At 55.5% G+C, this 25,236-nt stretch overlaps 5 protein-coding genes and 1 non-coding gene across 6 annotated transcripts, besides 5 other annotated features; 3 read left to right on the top strand and 3 right to left on the bottom strand.

Moving 5' to 3' along the window:
* Window positions 1–897: 897 nt before the first annotated feature.
* Window positions 898–4,093: a sequence feature (repetitive element).
* A 286-nt stretch (window positions 4,094–4,379) lies between these two features.
* Window positions 4,380–7,673, top strand: CYME_CMB136C (hypothetical protein; the record flags this gene model as incomplete). Its single annotated transcript, XM_005535164.1, has 1 exon — window positions 4,380–7,673. The coding sequence occupies one exon, from the start codon at window positions 4,380–4,382 to the stop codon at window positions 7,671–7,673; it is 3,294 nt and encodes a 1,097-aa protein (XP_005535221.1).
* A 773-nt stretch (window positions 7,674–8,446) lies between these two features.
* On the bottom strand, window positions 8,447–9,877 carry CYME_CMB135C (hypothetical protein, conserved; the record flags this gene model as incomplete). Its single annotated transcript, XM_005535163.1, has 1 exon — window positions 8,447–9,877. The coding sequence occupies one exon, from the start codon at window positions 9,875–9,877 to the stop codon at window positions 8,447–8,449; it is 1,431 nt and encodes a 476-aa protein (XP_005535220.1).
* Window positions 9,678–11,486: a sequence feature (possible transcribed region).
* Window positions 10,049–10,906: a sequence feature (possible transcribed region).
* Window positions 11,004–12,629: a sequence feature (possible transcribed region).
* An 85-nt stretch (window positions 12,630–12,714) lies between these two features.
* Window positions 12,715–14,105: a sequence feature (possible transcribed region).
* Window positions 14,106–14,200: 95 nt separating this feature from the next.
* CYME_CMB130C (snRNP core Sm-like protein SmX5) lies at window positions 14,201–14,506 on the top strand (the record flags this gene model as incomplete). The annotated part of the gene is made up of 1 exon (XM_005535162.1): window positions 14,201–14,506. One exon carries the CDS (start codon window positions 14,201–14,203, stop codon window positions 14,504–14,506), a length of 306 nt encoding a protein of 101 aa, XP_005535219.1.
* A 3,035-nt stretch (window positions 14,507–17,541) lies between these two features.
* On the bottom strand, window positions 17,542–18,819 carry CYME_CMB129T. The gene has a single exon (XR_002461209.1). It is a non-coding gene; the product is annotated as a hypothetical transcript (transcript).
* A 163-nt stretch (window positions 18,820–18,982) lies between these two features.
* Window positions 18,983–20,956, top strand: CYME_CMB128C (ATP citrate lyase; the record flags this gene model as incomplete). Its single annotated transcript, XM_005535161.1, has 1 exon — window positions 18,983–20,956. One exon carries the CDS (start codon window positions 18,983–18,985, stop codon window positions 20,954–20,956), a length of 1,974 nt encoding a protein of 657 aa, XP_005535218.1.
* A 375-nt stretch (window positions 20,957–21,331) lies between these two features.
* CYME_CMB127C (amino-acid N-acetyltransferase) lies at window positions 21,332–23,566 on the bottom strand (the record flags this gene model as incomplete). Its single annotated transcript, XM_005535160.1, has 1 exon — window positions 21,332–23,566. One exon carries the CDS (start codon window positions 23,564–23,566, stop codon window positions 21,332–21,334), a length of 2,235 nt encoding a protein of 744 aa, XP_005535217.1.
* Between the last annotated feature and the right edge of the window lie 1,670 nt (window positions 23,567–25,236).

The following is a 25,236-nucleotide window of genomic DNA, read 5'->3' as shown; positions in this document are numbered from 1 at the left end:
GCTCCGTTTCGGGCGGCAAGGGCGGTCGCAGACCACACCAATGCCTGTCAGTGTACAAGGAGCAGCGCCACGGTACCTCATCAACTACAGAAGACTTATCTGGCGTGCTCTCGCCGGCCTAGAGGCACCGGCGTCAACGTTTGCCCATCGAAGATTTTCCAGTATCTGGAGTACCTAGCAAGATATTCGACGCAGATGAGCTCGCTGTTGGAGAAGTATTGGCGCGCAGCTCGACAAGTCGTGATGGCAGCGACGGTTTCAGTGCGCCCTCAGAGACAGTGGAAATCGATATCGGCGAATCAGCTGCGGACGCATGGCTACTTCTTAAGAGTCCGAGCAGGTCTCGACCTACGGCCGAGGCCACTTTCCCCTGCTGTACATTCAAAGTCCCACTAGCGCCTGGTGCGCTGGATGCAAGCTGCTCACGTAGCCGCCGCACTTCAGTGTTCCGCTCCTCCAGTGCCATCTCCAGGGCCGAGACGTGAGCCCGGAGCATACTTACCTCGGCCTGAGTTTTTCTCAGCGCATCTTGGGTTTCCTGTAACCGTACTTGGAATTCACGAATCTGGTCAGTGTTTTGCCCGCGCTGCTCTTGGCGTCTCGAGCGCGCACTCGTTCCCAGACGTGATTGCTCCACCGGGCCGAGTGGCACCTTGTGTGCTCTCGAGGGCATCGTTTCGTTACCAGCACTGGACTCGTCGCTCTCCACGCCGTGACCGGTCACTCCGACAGCGTCAAACTTCCTCGGTCCGTCAGTGATCCGGTGCCGGAGCTCCGCAGGACTGTCGCATTCACTGACTGCCTCGTCTTCATCCTCTTCGATAATAGACAAGCTCTTCCTCACCGTTGCGCGTCGGCTGCTGCCGAACATCAACGAGCACCAACGAACTCCGTCCTAAAGGCGAAGGACGCCGACCGAGTAGAGTAGTGGCGGCGAACGCGCCCTAGACAAGACGTCTCCAACTGACGTGCAGACGTCTCTCCGTCTTTTTCGACCGGCCACCCACTACTGCTTCCAACGTTTTCTCATATCGTTCCACTTTGAGAGGTTGCCCCGTATGATTCTCTCTTGTCCACTCTGGAGGTCTATTCTCCAGCACCGCACATTTCCTTATATTGATAGCTGCGTTAAAGACTCGGTTCACCAACTCCATACGTTTTTTCCCATCATTGGTTGCGCTCACCAGCGCAAGTAGTCCACGAACTTTCGCCCTCCTTTTCATTAGCGCTTCTGTCAGCGCTTCGTACTTTTTTATATCCTCATTGCTCCGCTGGCACGTTTCCAATTCGACCCTCTGAAGTGTGCATCCCAGTTCATGGTGTGTATAGGATATTCGGAACTCATTTACAGGTATCGGAACAAAACGCCATGCGCACTCCTTGAACGTTCTTGTAGTTGGAGCTGGCGTAGTCCATTTTTGGGTCTTCCAGCGCTCTGCCCGGAATGCTACTAACAGCCTCTGACTTTCATCTTCTTTGTGGGCGCTCAAGTGATTGAAAAAGTTCGCGAATGCACGCTGCTTACCACAGTGCACGTTCATACACAGACGAGCCCACCGGGTCTTTGTATATTCTTCCCACAGCGCATCCCAATGGGCAACACGAACTTCCATAAACTCCCGAAAAGCTTGAAATTCCGCTCCGCGGCTCGTCACCTCGCTCATAGCTTCCAGGATATCCCTCATTCCTGCGTTCCTCGTCTCGATTTTCTTCGTTGCATTCATTATACCGGATTCTCGATAGTATCTCGCTCTCGAGAATCTCAAAAGACGCATATCTTTCTGACGCAAGTTACCATCAGTACCATCTTCTGCACGCTTGGGTGCTGTGATGGTTGCGATATTCGTGTTCCCGGGGTTCACGCCTACCACAAAGTCGTTATCCTCCACCTCCAGCGTCGCAGGATCCGCCTCCTTCTTTTCTCCATGCTTCGCCGAGGGCGAAGTCGAGGACGGAACGGACGATCTGTCTTCAACCGCCGATAGTGTACACACATGGCGACTCCATCGGTCCCGATCATTCCCGTGAATACCTTTTGCTTGCTCACTTTGAGACGCTTGAAATCGAAGATATTCTTCCAGTACGTCTCCCGGTTTTCACCGGAGAACTCCTCCCTGCTCACATTGGACTCCGGACAGATCTGCCTCATAATGCCGTAAAGGACGCCGGAATCGATACTCACGAAATGTGACTTGATGTTGCACATTGGAACGACACTGAAGCGGTTCGTCAGAAGCGCAGCCTTTCGTCTCTCCGACACTTCATTTTTCCTTACTCAGCTTCATCTCCGCCTTGCGTTCGAGCTCTCGTTCCAGAAGCACGAAGTAGCGTAGGATGAGGGGATAACATCATTCCTTATCATTTTTCAACTCTGATATCTTGTCTGTTGGATTCGCCAGCCCCAAGACTGCACGGTGCTCTTGTATAGGCGCACGGATTACAGAGACTTCATTCATGCTCCTGTGTGACGGCTTCTTGTCAACGAACTTGATCTCATCTTCTCGCTGGCGATCGTTCGTGATTCCATTGATCATCGCCGATATCCCCTTGCGAGAGATGCCCGGGTAAAGTGCAAACTCGGTGCGTATCATGAAACGTTCGAGGTTCACTGTTAAATGGTTCTTCAGATTCGTGAGGTACTTCATGGCGCCGCGTATGTAAATATCCCCGTCACCCCTGTATCGATTACCCTCGAAGCGGAATTCCGCGAAGTTTTCGTGGAGGACTTGCACCCGCTCATTTCCCCTCCGCGCTTCCCCTGTGCCAAGCATTAGGTGACGAATAAAAGTCTGGTCGAAGAGCTCGTCCGGAATCTCGACCGTTTCCATGTGCGTCACGTCGCGATACACCTCCCTCGCTAAATGCATCAGTCCTGGCGACGCCTCTATAATACTCCTGGAGTCCGAATCGACACGGTTTCTGATAGCGTCTCGCAAATTTTGCTCGTACGGATCCTTGATATGTCCAAGAAGAGAGGTATTCACCACCATCTCGTTGTACAGTCGTCTTTCCTGCCGCCTTCGACGTAGGACCTTCCCCCTTTGGGTCTTCTTCTCTTCCTTTTCTTCTGGACTCGGCACTGTTTTTTTGTTTTTTCTGGCAGCCTGCGACCCTGGGCCTCCAGGATCGTCGACTTGCTCTTCCATAACTTTCCTTTTTGAGTTTTTTCAAATGAACCCTCTGTGAAGGCTTCTCTTATACACTGCGAAAAATCAATCGAATATTTTCACTTGAGGGTTGAAACACAATCGAACTAAAAACTATACTTGCCTATGAAGTTAACGAAAATACAACTTTTACACGAGAGCTAGACGCTAAAGATCAAGATCACGTTTCCCTTCAACGGCGGCACGCGCGTCGTGTCTCATATCTGCCCCAACTCCCAGGTACCCTCATCGAGCGCGATGCATGCGCTGCGCGAGACGCCTCATCGATCGATGAAGGACACGTGTCCGACACCCCGCCTTGGCACATGCGTGTTTGTATCGCGCTGCAGCTGAAATAAAGTATCGTAGATTGGAAACTCACGTAGAATAATCTCTTGCTATAGGGTCTGTCGCTGGTGCCGAAGCTACTGCCCATCGCAGTACCGCCTTGACATACATGGAGATGTAGGGGCCTGGCAGGATACCCCTCGACGCTTCGATCAAAAGCGTAGCGTTCTCTGCGGCTTACGCTTGTCTGGATAAGGTACGCATCACTCTAGCCTTGAAGAGTTTCGTTAGTTTTATTGATCGTAAACAAACAAGGCACGGTAGGATTCCTGAACACGGATATACGTTTAATCCCTATGCTTGTTATGCATGCCGCACGGACGCTGGAATAAGGACCTGACCTGAATTTTGCTTCTATCCCGCGTCATGGGCTAGAACCGATGATAGTTCAAGTCATTTCCATGCTATCGTCGCTGTCCAAGTTATGATGCCCGCTACGTCCCCCGGATCTGGTGATCTCGGCAGAGGCATAGCACATTTGTAGCGTCCATATCTGCCACGACGTTTGATCCTTGCATCTCGCCTGGAACGATCGAGGCACCCGACAAAAGCGCATACTGTATCCCGGTCTACTATATCAGATTAGTTTCAAGAGCCTAGGCTGGAGACACTACAAAGCCATCGCACTGCGATGGATCGCTGCAGATCAACCGCCGCCTCCAGCCGCCGATGCGCCTCGCGAACAACTGCGTACTGGATCGCGCTCTAAGCGATCTGGTATCAGAATGCGCTATCTGAGCTTTTCGGGAACTTGCGGTGTTTAGTTGTGATCTTTGGCTCATAATCTCCAGAGACCGACCTTAAAATACTGTATTTGCATAGGTGGCTGCTGTAAGCGGAGAATTTGGGGAAAATAAGGGTCCAGCTGTTGTGCTTTTCCCCGCGATGCAGACGTCAGAGGAAGAGGCATCAGCTCCACCAGGTCCAGCGTTCGTGCCGCCGACTAGTTCCCCGCAAACCGACTCAGGCAGAGTGGCGACACCATTACTGGATAGGGTGCTCGCACCTAACGCGTGCGAAAATCCGTTTCTGAAGGCCGCTAAAGCGCTGGGCCTCGAGACTGTGCCCGCTGCTACACCGGTGCGCTGCGGCAGCAGTTCGCGTTCGTCAGAAGTAAGCAATATGGTTGACGTACAAAAAAACAGCGTGCAAGCCAAATCGTATGCTTGTGAGACATTTTGGTCCCCGAAGAAGCGCAGCTCCCTTGTGCCGGGAAACGGCCAGGACGCTTGTAGCCCTGGCAATAAGGAAGCCGTTACCGTTGCTGCCAGCGGCCAAAAGTCTTCAACCAGACCTGAACGTGACCAGCTTGGGCCGCGGCGTCCTAGGCTGTGCTTGTCGAGAGCTCGTGAACGCGAAGCACCGCCCTGGAGACCGCCCAAAGTGCTCCAGTCACCAATGAAGCAGGCTTCCGCGGGCTTGCGGAACGATTGCAGTGCTATTTCAACATGTGATGCCCTTCCGTCGTCAGCAAAGCTGCAGAACGCGAGATTAGAGGAACACGCTTTCACCCCGTGGCGGCCGTCTATAATCGAAAATATACCAGCAGCGAGCAGTGCATCGAACGGGGGCATCAGCGGCATCGAGGATCCTCAAACGCACAGGGTCGACGCCGATGCTACCGTCGCTTCGCTTGTAACTGACGCGAGCATGGAAGACGCTTGGTCCCGTGCCCTGCTTTGGATTCAGGATCAGCAGCGCATCCGATCAAGCGGCACTGAGGACTCCGAACAAGACGCAAAGATACAGACGGCAGCCGAATCGGTTGTCCGTGAAGCAGCAGCGGAGGCAGCGGCACACACGCAGACCACTGAGGGCGGGATCAAGAGCACAGCTCCTGATCACGTCGCAACAACAGATGACACATGTCGTGCTCTCTGGCCGCTGCAGAATGTTGCCCTATATCAACAATGGCTCATGAGCATACGGGAGCAGTGGCTGGAACGCGTCGGCCATCGCCAGGAGCAGCTACTCATGCACACCACAAGCGACACCTCTGGAGGCAGTCCGAAGACTTTTGGCTCACTTGCGATTGCGCCAAACCCTACGAAATATCTTCGCTCTAATGCGTACCCTGCCGGTGAAGAAGGTGAACGACTCCGTCAAAAACATCGTCAGGAAATCGATGCTCTCGTCCAGGAAGGTCGCGACCGCCTGGAGCAACTCCTCGGAGCCACACAAAAGAGCCTCGCAGCGATCACCAACGAGCTGCGCAGACAGGAGCACGTGCTGCTCTACGTACGCGTCCAACATGCGTACGAACGACGCATCCTGCGGGAACGCGGGACGGTTGCGGACACTACACCCCGCCTCTCTGCCGAGGCGCACGTTCAGCACGCTCTTCGAGAGTGCATCTACGAAACACATCCGCGGGTCTTCAGTGTACCGGACGAGTGGGCATCATCGCGGAAGCTGCGGGCAGTCCGGCATGCTCTGGAGGAGCTGGTGCGGTTCAATCCAGTCGCTAATGGGATGCAAGCGCGCAGAGAATGGGCTCGACGCCAACGACTCGACTCACAGACGCTGGTGAAACCTGCACCACCTACTGCAGCGTCCAGCAAGCCGTTGCCTTTTGAAGCTGCATTACGCACCTGTATCGAGGTTCTCGGGGAACACCGTTTCGAGAGGCCTCCACCGACCCTGGAGACACTGGGCGACCACTTGAAGCGCATCCGCGCAACGCATCCAGCCATGTACACGTGGTACCAGGACCTCCACGATGTAGTTCAGGGCGCGACATACGGAAACGCTCTCGAAATGCATCTTTTCCTTTCGCTCCTTGCAACGTGTTCACCGAATTCATCGATTGCGGCAAATACGATCAACGCACTGCTCAATTATCGGGCGATTTCGCAGGTGAGGCGACCGCGCTTCGGCTCTTATCCCATGAATTCATTGCTGAACTATTTGGCGGGTTGTCTGGGGGTCCCCAGTGGGAGCAAAGTCACCGCTTTTCTCGATAACCTGCTTCATCCGGATACATCTCAGCGGATCACTGTTGATACACATATGCAAAAAGTGCTACTCGGCGGTTCAGGGCGTCTCACGCTCAACGCCAGGGAGTACGAGGCGATCGAAGCCGTGTTTCGGGCTGCTGCTGAAGCGCTCAACGAACCTTGTCCGTGCCGTCTGCAGTCGTGTTTATGGACTATCCAGGCAGGGCCTATCAGTTACGCTGCCGAACTTGTTCGCTACAGACGCCGTGCGGAGATTGAACTGCACCTCGCCGAGACCGAGCACGCTGCAGAGCTGGAACGTGATCCTGAACTGGTGGCACGACTCGGCCATTTGCTGCTGGAACTTGGCTACTTGAATGAGTTTGAGCGAGTCATTGTGGAAGCAAGGTCCGTCTTACGCGTCCAATGCTTTGTCTATGTGCCGATTCGTCGTGAGACGGTACGCGGTATGCGAGCGCATATTGCTATGAGACTAGCGTTTGCGCGCCGTCAGCGCAGGACCCTCCTACCTCGCGAGCGTGCCGAACTGGCCCTCTTCGAGTCGTCCATTGCCGCAGCAGAAGCCAGTGGGCACATAGAGTCCCAGCTGGAGCACTTTGAGGATCGCAAGCATGTGGTTGCAGATCTGCACCGCTACACCCGGCTCGTGCTGCATGCGTTCCCGTACCTCATCTCCGTCGCTTTTACAATACACCCTGCAGCGTGCTCGACATCGGATGCGCTTGAAATGCCGCTTTTGAGAGCTGAAATGGGTCGCTCTCCGGCTCGTGTACTGTCGTCTCATGGAAGCAGAGGCAGCGAACGGACGCTGGCCCTGCTTCCACTGCCCGAAGGTCATTGGGTAGGGCACGGCGCAGACACGAGCGCTGGGCAGCGGTCAATGCAGGTAGCAGCGCTTTCCCCGAACCAGGCGTCTGGATTGTCCACTGCTCCGCATAACGGATTCTCGACGATGCAGGCACAGACCGGGCAGGCGGTTGTAGATGCTGTCAATGGGGCCCCTGGGTGCGTCGAAGCCGCTACGACCGCTCCCACGACTTCAGCGGGCACCGGAGACAATGATGACGCAGACCCTAACGACGATGACGACGACGTCGATGATGATGATGATGATGGTGATGATGATGATGAGGACGACGACTGGGACCCCTACTTTGGGACACATCAGTGGTTCACGGATGCCCGCCAGCGTTTCGGGATTCAAACCTTGTGGCACTCATAGGATGCTGCAGAGGTTCACCGATAGTATGATGCGCGTTGCGGACTCAAGAGCTTGTGGCGGTAAGAGGGCCCTGGTACGCCAGAATGTCGCACTGTGGAGCGCATTCTGGTACCGGCGTGCCCCATTGAATGGAAGGTCCTTTGGTTCACTGGGTATTCGCTCGTATCCGTAGTGCTCTACGCAGCGCCAGCAACGTTTCTTAGGCGCCGGCCACCGGTTCACTCGCTCTGGGGTCGTCAGCGCATTTACCCTTCCCGACCTTGCTGTTGTTCTTGTTGTAGACTTTGACGCCATACCATGATTCAACGCGTTTGTGCGCGCAACGGGCACCTCTAGTCTGCCCAGAGCCCATTGCTGGGAACTGTGCTCGACACTGCATCCTCTCCCGAGACGTCCGTCTCGGCACCGAACGCTGCCAATGCCCAGAAACATTGACACACTCATACCGTGGTGCCTGTCCCGCACCTGGCACGCCGACAATACACAGAAGTACACGATTTTTCGGGTCTGCGGCCGCAGACTGGGCGGAGATATCGAGTTGCGTTTTCAATCACAACGGCATTGAGCCTCTGCCTCAGTTCCACTGGATACCGCAATAGCGAGCAGTGACTCCAGCGTTCAGCCGCACTGAAGCACTGATCTGCAGGGTGAAGTTGTTGCATGTCCACGAGTAGCCGATCCTCCTCATGAGAAACTGACAGACACTGCAAGTCTGAGTGCGCGGGTACGAAGCCTGGATGAATTCAATGGCTCTGTCGAGGTCCTCGGAGACTTTAGATTTTCAGACCAAAGCGATTGATCAGCAGCACGCTACCCAGACCATCACTTACCATCTTGTTCTGATCAAACTGCACAGTGGAGAGCGATTCGGAGTGACCAACGAGTTCAAAAAGCGGTCGCTGATACGTCTGCGACCAGACGCGAATGCTTCCACCCGACAGCCCCGGAATATTACTTTCGATATGCGGGAACGATGCGCCTGCGTCGTCCACTTCCGCTCCTACAGCCGGAATGGGAATCGTCTCCTTCCGGGCTGTTTCGGCGACTCGGAGTACGTCTTCCACAAAGTCTATGGGTTTCTCTCCAGGGACGGAAGTACGTCCAGCTGTGACCAATTTCGTGGCATCCGCAAAAATGGAACGAACTCCACCACGATGCGCTTGGAAACGCTGGATGAGCTCCCCTTGCTGGAGGTTCAGTGCGCGTACCAGTCCAAGCTCATCACCAATCCAGAGCGTTTCAGTCGATGTTTCGTAATAGATAGCAGAAATTCCAGCTGCCCGCTCTTCGTTTGCGCTGGGGTTGAGACGCAGCACGCAGCTCCCGTTCGCAAGGGAGTACACGCGAATGGTACCGTCAAGGCAACCAATAAGACAGTGTTGGGTCGTTGCTTCCATCGACAGCACCGGCACTTGCACGTCGATGTCTACGAGTGGCGGCACTGGAACCACAAGCTCGCCCGGGCGAGGCGGTTCCGCTGGGTAGACTCGTAGGCGTCCCTCGAGGGATGCGGCAGCGAAGCGGCCCCCCGGGAGCAACGCAATACCCACCACCGGTGCTTGAAACACATTTGGCCACGATAAAAAGTTCACGGGCGTCTCTTGACGCAGAAACCAGTACTGGAGAGATCCGTCTGCATAGCCAATCGCTGCTACGGAACCATCAAAGTCGAGAGCACTCGTTGCCGCTACAGTCGACGGGTCGATGCGAGAGCACGGTGCTTCGAGGGTGCGCAACAGGCGTCGGTGCTCCAGGTCGACCCAACGAACTTGACCAGACCTGGAGCCGACCAGAACCTCCGAGTTGACGTATTTGAAGCCTGCAACGTCATCGTCTTCGAAGACAAGGAGCGCGAGCCGCTCACAGCGCCCCGTTTGCCAGTTGCGCTCCGAGGCGTTCGCTTCGTGCGCAGCAGCTGCTCGCAGTTCCCGCACCCGCCGCTGCAGCAGTGACCAGTTTAGGCCGTCGCTCGCGTCGTCTTTGTGTTCGTTTGGTCCATTAGAGCGGTTTTTATCGTTCTGGTCGTCGTCGTCATCGTCATTATCGTCGGTGTTTCCCCGACCGAAGGAGGGCGGGCCACCTGCGCCCCCGCACAGCCAAAGGCGACGTTTCGCGAAGCGTTTCCAAGGACTTGCCGCCACCAACCGAACGTTGCAGAACGGACTGCAGTGTCGTTTCTCCAGATGTACTGGCAACACAAACATGCACTCCACAGATTTCTGAAACGTTCCAGTTCGTTGGTTGTGTGCACGGACAGGTCACGAACTGAACTGAAGGCCAAACGAAGTGCGCTGCCGAGCGCTGGTGAGATCACTGAGGGCACGCCGCCTGGCGGTCGATAGAGCGTTGGTCTGTGGCGGAGCGTCTCCGTCCGGAGTGCGGTGGTAATGGTAGCATATCTGGGGGATATACTGCGTAAACTCCAACAACGAAGACGGCAGATTTTTGGAGCTATGGTGCGGTGTTAAACTGGAGCAGTGGCTCCGGAACACCTGTACCAGAAAGATCCTGTTGTGTGCGTATGTGTCTCTCGCAGGCGTACAACACAGGGATTGGTTGGTGTCGATCGGGGATAGGTCGCAGAAACGTTGTATGACAGTCTGTGTCAGCTGGCGGAAAACAGAATTCATTGTACAGGTCAGTTATTCTACTGACAGCAAGTGGATGAGCGGTATTTCTCGTCGTCCGTGCTCTGAACGTTGTGCACCTGGAAATGAACTCCTAGAACGTTGTCTAAAGATCGGGTCCTTGTCAATCCTCGCCAGTCAAGACGTTTTCAAAGAAATACGTCTAAAGAAGCCGCAGAATCTCAGGCCCGCATACCAACGATCCGAACGCTGACAACGATACGCGAACAGACAAAGGAGAACGCACGCTCGAACCGGAGACCGCTGCACGGTGAATACCCCACTGTTGCATGGGCACTTCCTCGCGGACGCATACCATATGATAGAAAGGGGGCGCGGGGGATCGTCTAACGCCTTCAGCGTCTGTTCGGGAGGACCCGCACTCCTGCACGAGATGTGCGTCGTCCAGGAGTGGCAAACGCCTGGCTTCAGCGCAGAAACAAGCGAGTATCGTATCAACATGAGCCCCAGCAGCGAGTCAGTCGTGAGGTCGCCTACAACTCGCCAAGCGGGCCCTGTCGTTCAATGCCTCATGCCTCGTCGTCGGGGCTTTCCTCGAGGAGTCTGCTCCCCGTATTCACATGTCCTGATGTTGCATAAAGTCGCTTTCCATCACTCACCAGGTGTCGAGGAGAACGCACCAGCGGTTGACGTTGAGCTGCCCGTGACGCCAGCCAGCGCTCTTTACTTCGGTCCGGTCGACAGTGGCTTCTCTGCCGTCGAACGCCAGGGTTACGCTCCGGGTTGAAGAGGCGAGTCGTTCGCATCCGTGACACCCCAGTTCGTCGACAAGTTGCTTTCGGCCTTCATCAGCCGCCAACTACTGCGCTCCCTCTCTGCTCGTGTGCGGGAGGAAGCGGTCAGGCGCGCTGCAGTCGCCAGGCGCCCTGGCAATAGACCTGGTGACGGAGCGGCACCTAAGGAATAATAGAATCGTACAAGTAAAAGACGAGCTTCAGTTTTGCTGCCCACCAGGTCCGTCCGAACTCCAAGGGCATACGAGGATGGCAGAGCGTCCCAAGCATATCCTTGCGAGCCGTCGCAGTCAACGAAAACGAGACGAAACCACCAGGCCAGCGAGAGAAAGACTCCTCTCCAAAAGAGGACGGGCAGCGACTGAAACGATCGAGAGTCGGATCGGAAAGGGCGGTCTGTGTTGGTTATCAAGGCTTCGCTACAAGAGCACGCGAACGCGGAGAACCTGCCAGAAAGCGACGTGCAGGACGCTATCAGGGGAACCATAGCGCCCTAAACGAAGGGGCTTCGTCAAGCCTCCCTCGCCTTGGTGGACATCGAGGAGCCGGTGTTCCTACCCGTTCCAGATGCAGGGCAGCCAGCTGTCCATATTCCTACGGAGTCTTTCGATGAAACCTTCGTGCGACAACACATCTGAGACTCGGCACCGGAGACGCAAGCCAGTCTCATCGTAGGATCAGAGGTTCGTACACATGTTTCTGACCGCTGCTTGACGCTTTGCGACACGAACCCGGTGACCTGAACATCTACACCACAGATGCCGATAACGATGGAACAACCCTCAAAAACTCCAACCGCATGCAGGTCATTCTCTAGCGCTTCATGAGGCGCTCCCTGGAGGCGCTGTAGCCTCACGCTGCCGGGACCAAACGAGTCTGGAGAGATGCAGTGCTTCCTCTCGATGTCGCTGGCGGCAACTGACAAGCTGGTGCTACCGATACCATTCGAAATGGAGGCGACTTTTTGCAAGCACAGTCTAGACGAGAGGCAGCGTCGGCTCATCTCGTGCAAGCTGATGGTGCTGCTCTGGAACTCGAACCGGCAGATGTCGTATCGAAAGGATGCTTGAGACACGATACCTGCCGTGCTTGCATCTCGCGTGACGATGGAGTCATGAGCAGAGCCCTCCATAGCACGTCAGCGTGACTCCAGTTGTGCGAGCGTTGCATCTTGTTCTCGCGGGGCATGCGATACGGTCCCGGTAACTCGCCTCGAGGCCGCTTGCATTTCCCGGAGACACTTGTTTCGTGTCTTGTAGAGCGAGTTCAGTGAGCTCCGGTTGCACTGCGTACGCCAGGATGATACGTTGGAACAACTTCGCCCAGATCATTCGAGGCGCTCGTTCAACGCTTTCCCTCATTCGGATCGATGAACGGAAAGGGTGGTTACAGAGGCGATGGCGACGGATGGCATGCGAATGTGCATTCGCTTTATGAATCCTAATCGTGAGTCGAGCGATGAGACTCGTTTTCATGCGTTCAGCGCAGAGGAAGATGCCAACTACGAAAGGCGCATTCGAAGCGCACTGTAATCCGTCGGATCGAAGTGTCCGATGAGTAAAACTCTAGAGCCTTGCTCGTCCGCGACCCGGAGCCACGTTGCGACCATGCCTCCATGAATTCGCGATACCGATCTGGTCCCAATTTCCCGACCAAGCAAAAATTTACCTTATGAGAAGGACAACGAAACCTAGAGATTTTCTACGTTTCTGCGGAATCTTTCCCAAATGCGCTAGCAATACGAGAGGAGCACCAAGCGAAAGACCGACCAGGCCCTATGACAGCTTGACGAACAGTTCCAAGAGCTTAGCACTAGAGTGCCCGCCGCTACATACCTGTACAGACGTGTACCTTGCTCTTTAAAAGAGAAACGAAAGGCATTCTAGGTCACCCCATGACATATGCCTGCCTCTGGCGCGGACTTTCGCACGAAACGATGCACGCCCACACCGGCACAGCTCAACACGAAACGAACCGACGGATCTTGACGTATTGCTGCTGCTGCTGCTGCTGCCGCGTTGTAAATAACGCTGCTGAAAGCACGTCTCCAGTCTTCATCATCCATCCGAACGGTTTCGCGTTCCCAGGGCACGTAACAGAAATACGCTCTGACCTGAACAGAGGTTTCGCAAAGCGCGCTTGTTATCACGAAACCGAAAGCACCGCCTATGCCCAGTAAACAGTGCACATGGCGCCCTGATAACTCCTTGAGCTTGTCATTTTCACCGCACTCATTGTTCAACGGGAAAGATTTCATGCTTCTACACGTACTGATCACGACGCTATGGCTCTCGATAGCCTGGGAAAACCACTGCGAACGCGAAAACCGGAGGCAATTCGCACAAGCTGAATCACGCCAGTCTGCCTTCCGAAACCAAACGCCAGACTTTACAGCGCCTCGTCTGGCGATTCGCACTACCAGTTTGGACCTACAAACTGCAGAATATGCAATATTCGCGGGTCCGAAACCGACTCCGTGCCTAGACCCCCGCGGCAGTTTCCCGCTGTTGCCCTCTTCGCCGCAAGCACTGGGTGTTCACGAGTGGACCTGCGTCATCTGCCTCGAGTCGTTGAAGGTAACCCAACCGCTCACTGAACCGATGCACGCATCACCTGGACTTGATGATCATCAGCCAAGTTGGTTGCTCATCAGTTGCCTGCATCCCTTTCACACTGCCTGTATCAAGCGCTGGAGTCAGCACGCGAACAGGTGCCCGCTATGTGCAAAGCCGCTCTGGCTTGAGCCGCCGCTCTAGTGCCGCATATTCCAGGCAACTCCTCTGCACACTGACGAGCGACGGTTCGTACGCAACGTCGGAAAGTACCTGAACTGACGCAGTGCATCGCTTCTGCATCACGCCCGATTCAAGAGGGTGCGGCTCGAAGCGCTTTTTACGCCGGAAACTGAACCAGCGGCTACGCTGGGGTCCGTGTGCCGTCACTGCACACGACGACGCACTGTATAAGTCGCGTCGACAGGTACGGCGCGGTGACCAGGTATTGCCCGCTTGGCATCAACTGGGAAACCGAAGACGCTGGGGTAAACCAGGATAAGACGGTACTCGACTTGGTGGAACCGAAACGCCGTCACGTGCTCGCGTCTCGTTTTCCTGGTGTGCGCACGAGCGTGCGTGTGTGAAACCCCATGTTCTTTACCGCGATTTTGCGGACGCTCATCGGAGAGGACATTACCGTGGAGCTTAAAAATGATCTTAGCATTCGAGGGCGTCTAGAGGCTGTTGATCAGTACTTGAACGTGCGCTTGGCGCAGGTGCAGGTTCATACGGCGGCAGCTCCGCCTGTGCTGCAGCTCTTGCACGGCTCCTGCACCGTGCGAGGCTCCTGCATCCGCTACATCCACCTACCAGTAGAGAAAGTTGATACCGAGTTGTTGCAAGAAGCGACGCGGCGCGTAGCAGCGGCGACGAAGGAAACCCAGACCATGAAGTAGGCGTACACGTGCCGAGCGGGTCGGAGTCCAGTGAATAGAGCGCTCGTGCACCTGGATGGTCATGAAAGGCGACGAGCACGATGTTTTGCAACTCTTCGTGTGTATTTTATGTGCGCATCGTAGTCGAAAAATCATGGATTTCTCTTGTACGACCTGGTGCATGCACACTGCTCCCGAAAGTTCAGGTATTCGCTGGGCCGCACGAGCCACAGCCAGCATGGTCCGTATCTGAGGCGAGTTCCCCGAAACTGTTCCTTTACTGTGCTTGGATCAATGGATGACGCCATAGTTGTAACCAAGGCCGCAACAGAAGTGCTGCGCTTCGTATCCAGGTGTTCGCAACAGGTAGCGGTGCGTAGCTGGTTTGGAGCGGCAGCCGCTGGGCCTTCTTCGAGGAGCGAGGCGTGGTGACGTCTTCTTCACGCCTTGACTGGAAGAGATACGTAATGACGGGCAGAGTGCTCTCTATCGAGCACGGCCGAGGCGAAGCTCCTGACAACATCCAGTAGCGCGGATGCGCAACTCTGGTGCACTTTCGAAACTCGGGAACAAGCCAGCGTTTTGGGCAACTGTTCGCAGTGGCGAAAAGCGCCCTTTTCATGCACCCGCATTCGACCATGTGGAGCATTCGTTTCGCGCAAGGAGCGCGCGATTCTCTGGATACCTTGCGATGTCCAAGTCGCTGTGAAATCAGGAGCAATAGGAAGAGAGTGGATACGGCGCATCAGCGGACCGGTTTCCCGCAGAATAAACAGCGCAGGGCTTGCGCTTTCGTCATCGTCAGTGGCGGAGACGCATGTTGCATATGCAGCAGGGCCGCTATTTTAACATGGCAAGTCAGCGATTCTAACGGAAAACTCGAATAAACATTGTGTGGAGGCCGCAGGTACGCCGCACGAAGAACCGAGTTCTTGGTTGACAGGCACCCGGGGCCCTAGTGGTATTTCAGAGGTTCCCTTTGCCGCTGACCCTGAATCACGTGAGTGATTGCCGCACCTCAGCCACTGCTTCTCGAACGTGGTACCGTAGCATTTCAGGATCGCATTCATGGGGGTCAGGGATGTCAGCCAGGAGCTCCAGGACACGTTGTGCGACAAGCTGGCTTCGATCCATATCGCCAGGGGTATTTTGGTCAAGTATAACGACATGCCAGCTCGCTTGCGCGCGATAACTGACCGCAACGGGCTCTCTAGTGAGCTCGCATGCTTCACCTGTGCTTGGAATGACAGCCTCGGTTGGGCGTCCCGAAGCTTCGCGTGTGCCCGGTTCCAGGTAGGCCGTAGCGCCAGACGGCACCGCTGTCCTCGTCGCCGTCGTCCTCGCCATTTTTTCTCGCTCTTTCGTGCCCGTGGGCCGGTCGAGTGCTGTCTCAGTCCAGGTCGGCTGACCGGGAGCAGTCCCTGTGTCGAGACTGCTGTGCGACGTGCCTGGATCGCTGGACGTTTTCGCGGACACGTGATGCGGTCCGCGTCGTGAATAAAGGTTTCCCCCGATAGAATCGTTTTGTGACCAAGATGAAGTCAGCCGAGCGCTACCTGCTTCCACACCATGCGATAGCCGCTGAGGAAAGAGCGCCTCCTCACGACTGGCATCATCTGGTAGGAGCAAGGCGCGGCGAACCGAGCCTGCAGAAATATCCCTCGCAAACTGGGTTAAAATCCGTATCAAACGACGTAAATCTACGGGATCTATAGGATCCCCATATGGAGCAAGCGTCTCGGCAACAATATCAGGTGCCCGTTCGGCAGCGCCTTGTGTGTGCTCCGCTGTAGCCGTCGAAGCGTCTGCGCTTTCGGAAGCAAACGCACCACGAACTCCCCGAGGCCTCTGGTTTCGTCCCTCGTGCCAAACGACCACAGCCACGAGCGCACACATACCCGTGGTCGATCAGGCGAGGTTGAGGCGGAACCCCCGTTTAACACATGACGCCGAGGCACAGCACTGCACTGCACTGCACTGCACGGCACAGCACAGCACTGCAGTGCACTCGTAGCAACGCGCGCACTCGGGAACGCATCCGCATCCGCAGCATCCGCAGCAGCCACATCCGCATCCGCAGCAGCAGTCACATCCGCAGCATCCGCATCCGCAGCATCCGCAGCAGCCACATCCGCAGCAGCAGCAGCCACATCCGCAGCAGCAGCAGCCACATCCGCAGCAGCAGCAGCAGCATCCGCAGCAGCGTGCCTCGGGCGAGACGCCAACGGCGGCGATAGCGATCAGCAGCACGCTTTCAGGGCGTTGCTCATGGGCGCTACGCGTCCCTGTCGGGGGAGCCACCTGATCGGCAGACCATTGGTGTCCACCAAGTGATTCCGTCAAAAACAGGTAGAAGCAATGGAGTCGTGGAATCTTTGCTGCTTTATTTTGCGATATTGAAGCGGGAATGCGGTGCTGCATCAAGTCCTCTGTTCACGTCATCGTCGATACCAATGGGATCGTGGAGGCAGCGGCATCTGCTGCCGCACGTGACTCCATTGGATGCCGCGACAATGGACCTGCTAGCGCGGCCCCTGGCCACCTAGGCAGGTCAGTATTGGGAGACGTAGGTGCAAGTGCGAGCGTGTGCTTTTGTGTGAAGCGAATTCGTTGACTGAGCTTACCTTTGTGTTGAACGCCAGACGAACACGTGCGTACGAAACTCCGATCCTGTTATCTGGTCATGAAGGGCAGGATCGGCGGGTGTCCTCCTACAGCTGTTGATTCATGGGTACGCACTTGAATTCTGGTGCTGGGTTGCCAAGAGGACCTCGTTTCAGTCAACTGGCATGAGGTTCTAATGATGAGCGCCATATCCTCCCAGACGTGGAGGCTACGGATGGACGCTTGGGTGCCTGGCATCGATGCGGAGAGGGCTTTTGAGGATGTCGTGCGAGCTGTGGTAGCGCCGCATGGACGATTGCTGCCGGAGCGCCCCCGGTGGAGGCAATGTGCGTCCGATCACCGCCGGATTCTTTTTCATGTCACATCAGAATAAAGTCAGGCAGATCGTTCAGCGAGCGCTTGCATAGACCATTGTTTGCGTCGGGTACCAATTCGGTGAAAACTAGAGTTTACGAGCGTCTTCTGCGAATGCTTCATTCTCCGCCTTCTTATCGCCGGATTCGAATAAATCGGTCTCTTCTCGGGCTTCAGTGTTGCTGTCAGCGTTCGAAATATGTTGATGAGCGCGTTCAAATAGAGATGATAATGCGTCCTGTGGTTATGGACGCGTTTCATATACAGGAGGTCGTTGCGATCGACGCATCGCTCACGAAACGCATCGTCTCTGTGGATGGCATCGGTGCGAGCTTCGCAACAGTGACACATGACTGTGGTCGCGTATGCCCATACGTCTGGGGTATCGCTTCCCCAGGGCGCCTGCTCTTGTCCGTGAACGCTTGCTTCATCGCTTGGCGCATGCGCTTGACAGGTACAAGAAGCTTCAGTCGATTTCCTTCTCTGTTTCCGCACCCTGAGCCGCACTCCAAGATCATGGGCTTCTTCTATGCAATCCCCATGGTGAAAACTCCATCCGCCGGGCACGCAATCGCTCATTGTTCCGTCGACAGGGGACTTGTAGCGTGCGGCGGTGTCTCTGATGCAACAAGTTCTGTACGGCAAATGCTGGCTGGCGATCAAGTCTACAGATTTCGAGACGTCCTCGCTCTCTTCTTGTAAAGTTATAACGCTTTCTCCATTGAAAAAGATTTCTCCGATGGTAATATCCGAGTACTAGACCCTTTTTCTATGCAAAAAGAATAGACGGTATCTTCTTGCAACGTATCCCTTGTGAGCTATCATACTGCCGTAGATTGCTGTTTCAACTGTGGTCACAAAAGAGAGCCGGGCTCTGTCCTTCGAACACAATCAACTATTCGCTGGCGGGACAAGTTCAATGAACTCTCAGTATGAACTTGTTTCCGAGTCGCCCAGGCACGACACCGAGTCTTCTCGCTTCTCGATCCAGCGGCGCGAATCGCTCTGCCGCCCAGTTGCCTTGAAACAGAAATACCGAGTACATGAAACATGCTGGAGTTGGGCATGCGTCTCATAAGGAACGGGGAAGAATGAAGCAATACACGTATGAACTCGACACTGAATTCGGCTACAGCACGGACGCTTGTTCGAGGGTGCTGCGAATCATCTTGAATGCGACGACGAAACGCATTCCACAGGAAACAAGCGAAGGCAGCAGCCTCGCTCCGAAACCTCCGATCAAGAATCTCAAACTTACCTATGCATCTTAAAGCCCTTATCTTTGCACTTTGAACCTGAATCCAGCTTGTCTAAAAACTATCGTCAAGCTAGAACATTGCGAGCAATTCAGTCTTCCACTTCCATGGAACACGAGTAACCCAGCGATGCCCTTGTCCGCTTCCGCAGTACCCAGAGCGCCGCATACGCCCAGGGCCACGGTGCGTTCGGTCGCTCGCGACCTACGTATCGCCTTGGCTTTCTCTTTATTCTGTAGGACGGTTACCATCTTGTGCAGCTATGGCGCTTTTTTCAAGAGAGACGCAGGCGATTTTCTATAACTACAAACCGGCACCGATCCAGAACATGCTCGATTTTGACTATGTGTGCTACCGCGAGACGCCGTCTGTTGCCGCCGTGGTGACCCCGGGCGCCACGAGCGGCGGCTTTCGGAAAGCGTTCTTCGGACACCGGGAGATCACGCTTCCCGAATATGGTAGTCTAGCGGAGGCTGCACGTCTGCACCCTGAGGCAGACGTCCTGATCAACTTCGCATCGTACCGGTCCGCTTTCGACTCGTCGCTGGAAGCACTCCGAACCGCAACCATCAAGACGGTGGTTATTATCGCTGAGGGTGTTCCCGAACGAGAGACGAAACGGCTCATCGCGGAGGCCGGAGCCCGAAACAAGCTGATCATTGGACCGGCCACTGTCGGAGCGATTCAAGCTGGGGCCTTCAAAGTCGCCGACACCGCTGGTACGCTGGACAATATCCTTCGCTGCCGACTGCATCGTCCCGGCTCCGTAGGGTTCGTCTCCAAGTCGGGGGGGCTCTCAAACGAGATGTATAATGTGCTCGCACGAGAGACCGATGGCATCTTCGAGGGTATCGCCATTGGGGGCGATACGTTCCCGGGCTCGACGCTACTCGATCATGTGCGACGTTTCGAAAGCATTCCGGAGATCGCCATGATCGTCATGCTCGGCGAACTCGGAGGCGTTGATGAGCTCCGTGTAGCCGAAGCGATACGCAAGGGCGACATCACCAAACCCCTTGTCGCCTGGGTAAGCGGAACCTGCGCTACGCGCTTCCAAAGCACGGAGGTCCAGTTCGGACACGCTGGTGCCCGAGCAGGCCAACAAGACCGCGAGTCAGCATCAGCGAAGAATGCAGCGCTCAAAGCTGCCGGTGCCATCGTCCCGCAGAGCTTCGAGTCATTCGCCACCGCTATTCGTGACACGTTTGCATCGCTGAAGCGACAACCTGTCCCCGAACGTGATCCGCGACCGTTGCCCCTGGATATGGCAGAGGCGCTGCGCAGTGGAAAACTACGCAAGGCCACCAATATCGTCTGCACCATCTCCGATGATCGTGGTGACGAGGTCACCTATGCTGGCATGCCGATTAGCACCATTATTCGGGATGACCTGGGCGTTGGCGATGTGATTTCGCTTTTGTGGTTCAAGCGACGTCTTCCTCGCTGGGCCACAAAATTCATTGAAATGTGCTTGGTCATTGCAGCGGATCACGGGCCGTGTGTGAGTGGGGCCCACAATGCCATTGTGACGGCTCGAGCTGGCAAAGACGTCGTTTCGAGCTTGTGCTCGGGTTTGCTGACCATCGGGCCGCGCTTTGGTGGTGCTATTGATGATGCTGCACTGAATTTCATGCGCGGAGCCGACGAAGGCATCCCACCCGACGAGTTTGTAGAATCCCTGAAAGCATCTGGTAGACGTATTGAGGGCATCGGGCATCGGATCAAATCCGCTTCCAGTCGCGACCGACGAGTCCAACTGCTTTCGCAGTATGCACGCGAGAACTTTCCCTCGGTGCGGTACCTGACCTATGCGGAGGCCATCGAAGCATACACGTTACAGAAGTCGCCGCATTTAGTCCTGAATATCGATGGATGTATCGGGGCGTTGTTTGCAGACCTCCTGCGAGGCGTCTCCGATATCCTCTTCCATCAACCGAACATGGATCCCGTGGCCTGCACAACCGCAGTAAGGAGCGTTATTGAGCTCGGCGCGCTCAATGCGCTCTTCGTGCTCGCTCGCTCTATCGGTATTATTGGGCACATCATCGATCAGAGGAGGATGAAGCAGCCTCTGTATCGACACCCATGGGATGACGTATTGTACGCCACGAACGATGACGTGACCTCGCTGCGCTGGAATGAGGCACTCCGCGGAGATGGATCACCAGCACCTTCCCCCGGTGCTGACGGAGGCGCTCTCGAGAATCACGTCGCTACGAGACGTGGTGACGACTAGTTGGTGTCGGCTGGATGCGCGACGTTTGAAGCGTATTTTTATCGCCTTGGACAATGAACATCTCTGGCAATGGAGCGCGAGCGACCGGAAAGCACCTGTTGATTCAACGAGACAGCGACAACACGAATAGCATCCCAGGGGATTATTCACGCGAAACAAATCGCTACCATGACGCTTGTTCTCGTTTGGCATCTGCGTACTGCTGCATCGTTTCTGCGGTGCTTCGCGACAGCCGGCACGCTGCTCCGGCTCCAGCAAGCCTGGTGCTCCAGGCTTATTCCACAAGCCTTTGCAGCGCTTATCGGCACGATACAAAGCGTCTTGCAGATACCGATCGACACGGGGCGCTCACTAGACCGGCGCTCGCATCGCATTCTACAAACCACGCAGCAGCTCTTCTTCGTCAACCTCTCGCTGTGAGATCAGGTCTTTGATGTAGATCTTGGATCTCCGATGAAAGTTATATGTTTTGCGTTTTTCCGGCGGCAAGTCATCAATGGTTCCTTCCCGGAAACCGCGCTCTAGGAACCAGTGAAAAGCGCGCACACTCAGAATAAAAACTCGTCGAATACCCTGGGAGAGTGCTCGGCGTTCCAGAAAGCCCAGCAACGCGTCGCCCTTGCCACGACCCCGGTACTGAGGACTCACCACGAAACACGCAATCTCTGCTGCCTCACCAGAGCCGTACGGTACCAGCGCCGCACAAGCAGTCACCATACCGTCACGAACCACAACGAGAAAGCGATGGATTTCAGCCTCGAGCGCTTCGCGTGAGCGCGGTACCAGAATGCCTTCCTCCTGTAGTGGCCGGATCAGTTCCATGATACCGGGAATATCGGAGATTTTCGCGCTTCGTATACCCTCGTAGATATCGCGACTGATCATGAGACCAACGCCATCTCTCGTGTACAGTTCAATAAGGATCGCTCCGTCTACGAACATGTTGATCAGGTGCGCTCGGGTGACACCACCGCGGAGCGCGCGAACGCTCTCCTGCAGGCACACGTGAAAGCGCTCTGGCATCGGACGCGAAGCTCGGGGTTCATCCACTTGCTGCGTCATGCTCTTTGCTGGTGTCATCGTTGACGTTGACGTTGACGTCGTCGCACTTGCATTCGCGTCGTACGGACTCGCTTGCCCATTCAGCTGCAAAAACTCCATGGCAGCCCGAAGCGGCACATTGTGCATAATCGTTCGCGTTCGCAAATCAGCGAGCATCTCACCGTCCGTCATAAAGATGAGCTTGTCGGCTTGCAGCTGAGATGCACACGAGCTAGCCACTTCCTCGCTCTGACAATTAAAAAGCGCACCACTCGGAGCGAATCCAACGTTGCTGAGAATCACGATCTCATCCTCATCGAGGCGCTTCATGATCTTCTGCACATCGATTTTCCGGACTTTTCCGGTGTACCCGAAATCGACGCCTTCAACAACGCCAACGGGTTGAGCAGTGAAGAAGTTTCCCGATACCACGTTCGGCGTGCGGAGCGAGACACTGTTGCTGGGTCGCCTCTGCAGTGCACTCTCGATGGAGAAGCGCACATACCCGCTCGCTTCGAGAACAGCCTGCATCACTTCCGGCGAGCTGATGCGGGTACCGCGAACGAAGCGCTGCTGAATGCCGTAACGTTCAAGCGCGCGATCTACCTGCGGACGACAGCCGCCTACGAGGATCACTCGGACGCCAAGGCTTTTGATGAGCGCCACATCCTGCATAAATGATTCAAAAAGGGCCCGATCGAGGAGCATTTGCCCTGGAATATGAATCACAAACGTCTTGTTTCGATGGGCATAGATGTAGGGTGAACAGTTCCGGAGAAAGGCAACAAACGCATCGCAACTATTTGGTAAAGGCGGGACTGCTGTTGGTCGCGTCTCGGACGCATTCGATATCCCGAGCTTGGAAGCCATTTCTTGTTGCGTCCATTGTGTCATTTCTGCCGCTGAAATCCAACTCAAATTCGAGGCTTGAAAGTTCGCGATAGGCCACTCGTACGGATCTGGGCTCCGAGGGCGTGTTTCGTTGGCACCAGCACCAGCTGCTGCTGCTGCTGCTGCTGCTGCTGCTGGCTCTCCGTTCGTATGCTGATGCTCTGGTATCATGACGGATGAACCGAATGAAAGATTGATCGGCTCCTCAACGGGCATCGCATTCGTGATATTCGTCCCTCTTCTTGTATTCGGGGTACGAATAGACCACTCGGATGTCTTGGATGCGTCGGTCGCACCAGTCAGCTCTGATACCTCAGCGGTGTCGCGTGCGTCCGCAGGTGCAGGCTGAGCCTCACCAGCGATCTTCGAGTCGCTGACCGGCTCTGTTGCCTTGCAATGGGCGTCCGTGGCTGGGGAAGCGCTTCCGCTCCGTGAGAAGCCCCCGAGGTCGTCCTCAGGATCGGGGGTATCTAGAGCGCGCGCCCCACAAGCGACAAGGAAACGCGCATGCTCCCTGCGGTAGCGCGTCGCTGACGCAGTCCCTAGCACGGCTGCTCGTTCAGGACGCGGGCGTGCACACTGGAGAGCGTGGCGGCACCGCCTGCTCCCATGTCGCAGGGTGCTGTTAGGAGCAGGCAGTGCCAGGTACGCACACGAAGGACTTCTCATCTTAACCATAAAGTGCAAGACGTTGATGAAACGCCTCGTGCAGAGGCTCCTGCCACAACGAGCGAAGCAATCGAGCTAACGTTCGGTCCAGCGTCGCACTGGACCACGTCACGACGCAGTAGCGTTACTCCACTCGCACACCGTTCTCAACACGAAAACACCCGAACAGCAGCGTGTATCAGTTCAGTGTTCTCTGCAGCGCTCTGGCTCGCTTCCGAGGTCCGGTGTGTCACCAGCACACAACACGTGTGTGTGTGTGTGTGTGTGAAGTCGTGTCGTGTGTTATGAACGGGTCTGTGTGGTGTACTGGCCTGTCCTGGTGCCGCAGCGATCCAGGGGGAGCGGCTCGCTGCTCGTCCATTTTGAGCGTTAGCCCCGCACTAGAGGACATTGATGATGATGTTGCGACATCAAGGAACCTAAAGAGGGTGTTGCTGAATACGTAGATGCCAGCAGAGGACTTAATAGAGACGTCAGTGCGTCCAGATACGCGTCTGTGCACCGTCATCGCACTGCATGCTTTCCACGAGGAAGAGGACGATGAGGAGGAGGAGAAGCGATGGCGGAGCAATCTTTTAGAATTTTAAAGCAATGATCCTCATCAGGGTATTTCTCAATACGCAAGTGCCAGTAGAGGACACGAAAGAGACTCGAGTCCACCCAGGTACTCCTCTGCGTACCATACTTGTTGCAGAGCACGCCTTCATCGATGAAAACAGAGTCGGTCGATCCAGCGACCTTCTCGGGGTTGCTGGGCGAGCCTCAGCCGCTCCATGCGACCTCGGGTGATACGTCTGTGTTGCAGTTGTCGCACAGCGACAGAGAACGTTTGCAGAGTCTCCATGAGTGTAGGCTACAGGCGGGATGCACCGGGCCGGGACTCTTCGTCGGTCTAAGCGCAGCCAGGCTGCACGAGAAGTACTGGTGCCGATCGCCGTTCCTGTGACTTGAAGGTCGTGGTATCGGACGATGTCGTTGTCATAGGCTTGTGCGGGGCCAGTTCGCGCCTGTCCACCGCAGACTGAGTACTTGCCGACACCAGTGCAACGACGGTAGCGCCGCCGGTCACAAAACGTTCATCGAGTTTCCTTGTTCACGAACATATTGTCAACAAGATGTTTAATGGATGTCGTGCTTATAAATCTTCAAAAATCATCTACAACTGGCGAATTGTCGCTTTCAAGCGAAGGTAACCCGATCCTGAAACAGCACCCCAAGGCGGGAACGGGGCCCAGAAACCTCCCTACGCGCTTGGCACGCTCGCAACCAAGGAACAGTCACGCTTTTGAGTCCTTCACGGAAACCCATCGGTCCATTCACTTGCAATGCACGCTAAACCATGTACGAAACGAGAAGAAGCAGCTCCTGCTCCACAGCAACGTAGACCTCTTCGCGTTTCGCCTGCAAACCGGTACTCGACATTGACAACAACGCGTTCAGAAGCGCCGTTTGTTCGCCATCAGCTCAGCCAGTGCTTTCTCTGCAGTGCGAGGCGTTCGCTTCCACTGCCAGTCCCAGGTCGCTGTGAACACTCACCGCTTGTGATCGGTAGCATCGGGAACTCAACTTGCTCCGGAGCAACTGCTGTCGCTCTTTTCCCGGTTGACTTTCGCCCTTGTCTGCTTCAGAAGCGGTGCGAGAAGCACCCACTCTCAAGCACTGCAGGCACCGGGAACACT

This window comes from Cyanidioschyzon merolae, chromosome 2 (genome assembly GCF_000091205.1).
Source record: "Cyanidioschyzon merolae strain 10D DNA, chromosome 2, complete genome".
In the NCBI taxonomy this organism is placed as follows: Eukaryota; Rhodophyta; class Bangiophyceae; order Cyanidiales; family Cyanidiaceae; genus Cyanidioschyzon; species Cyanidioschyzon merolae.
This window is presented reverse-complemented; position numbering and strand designations above follow the sequence as displayed.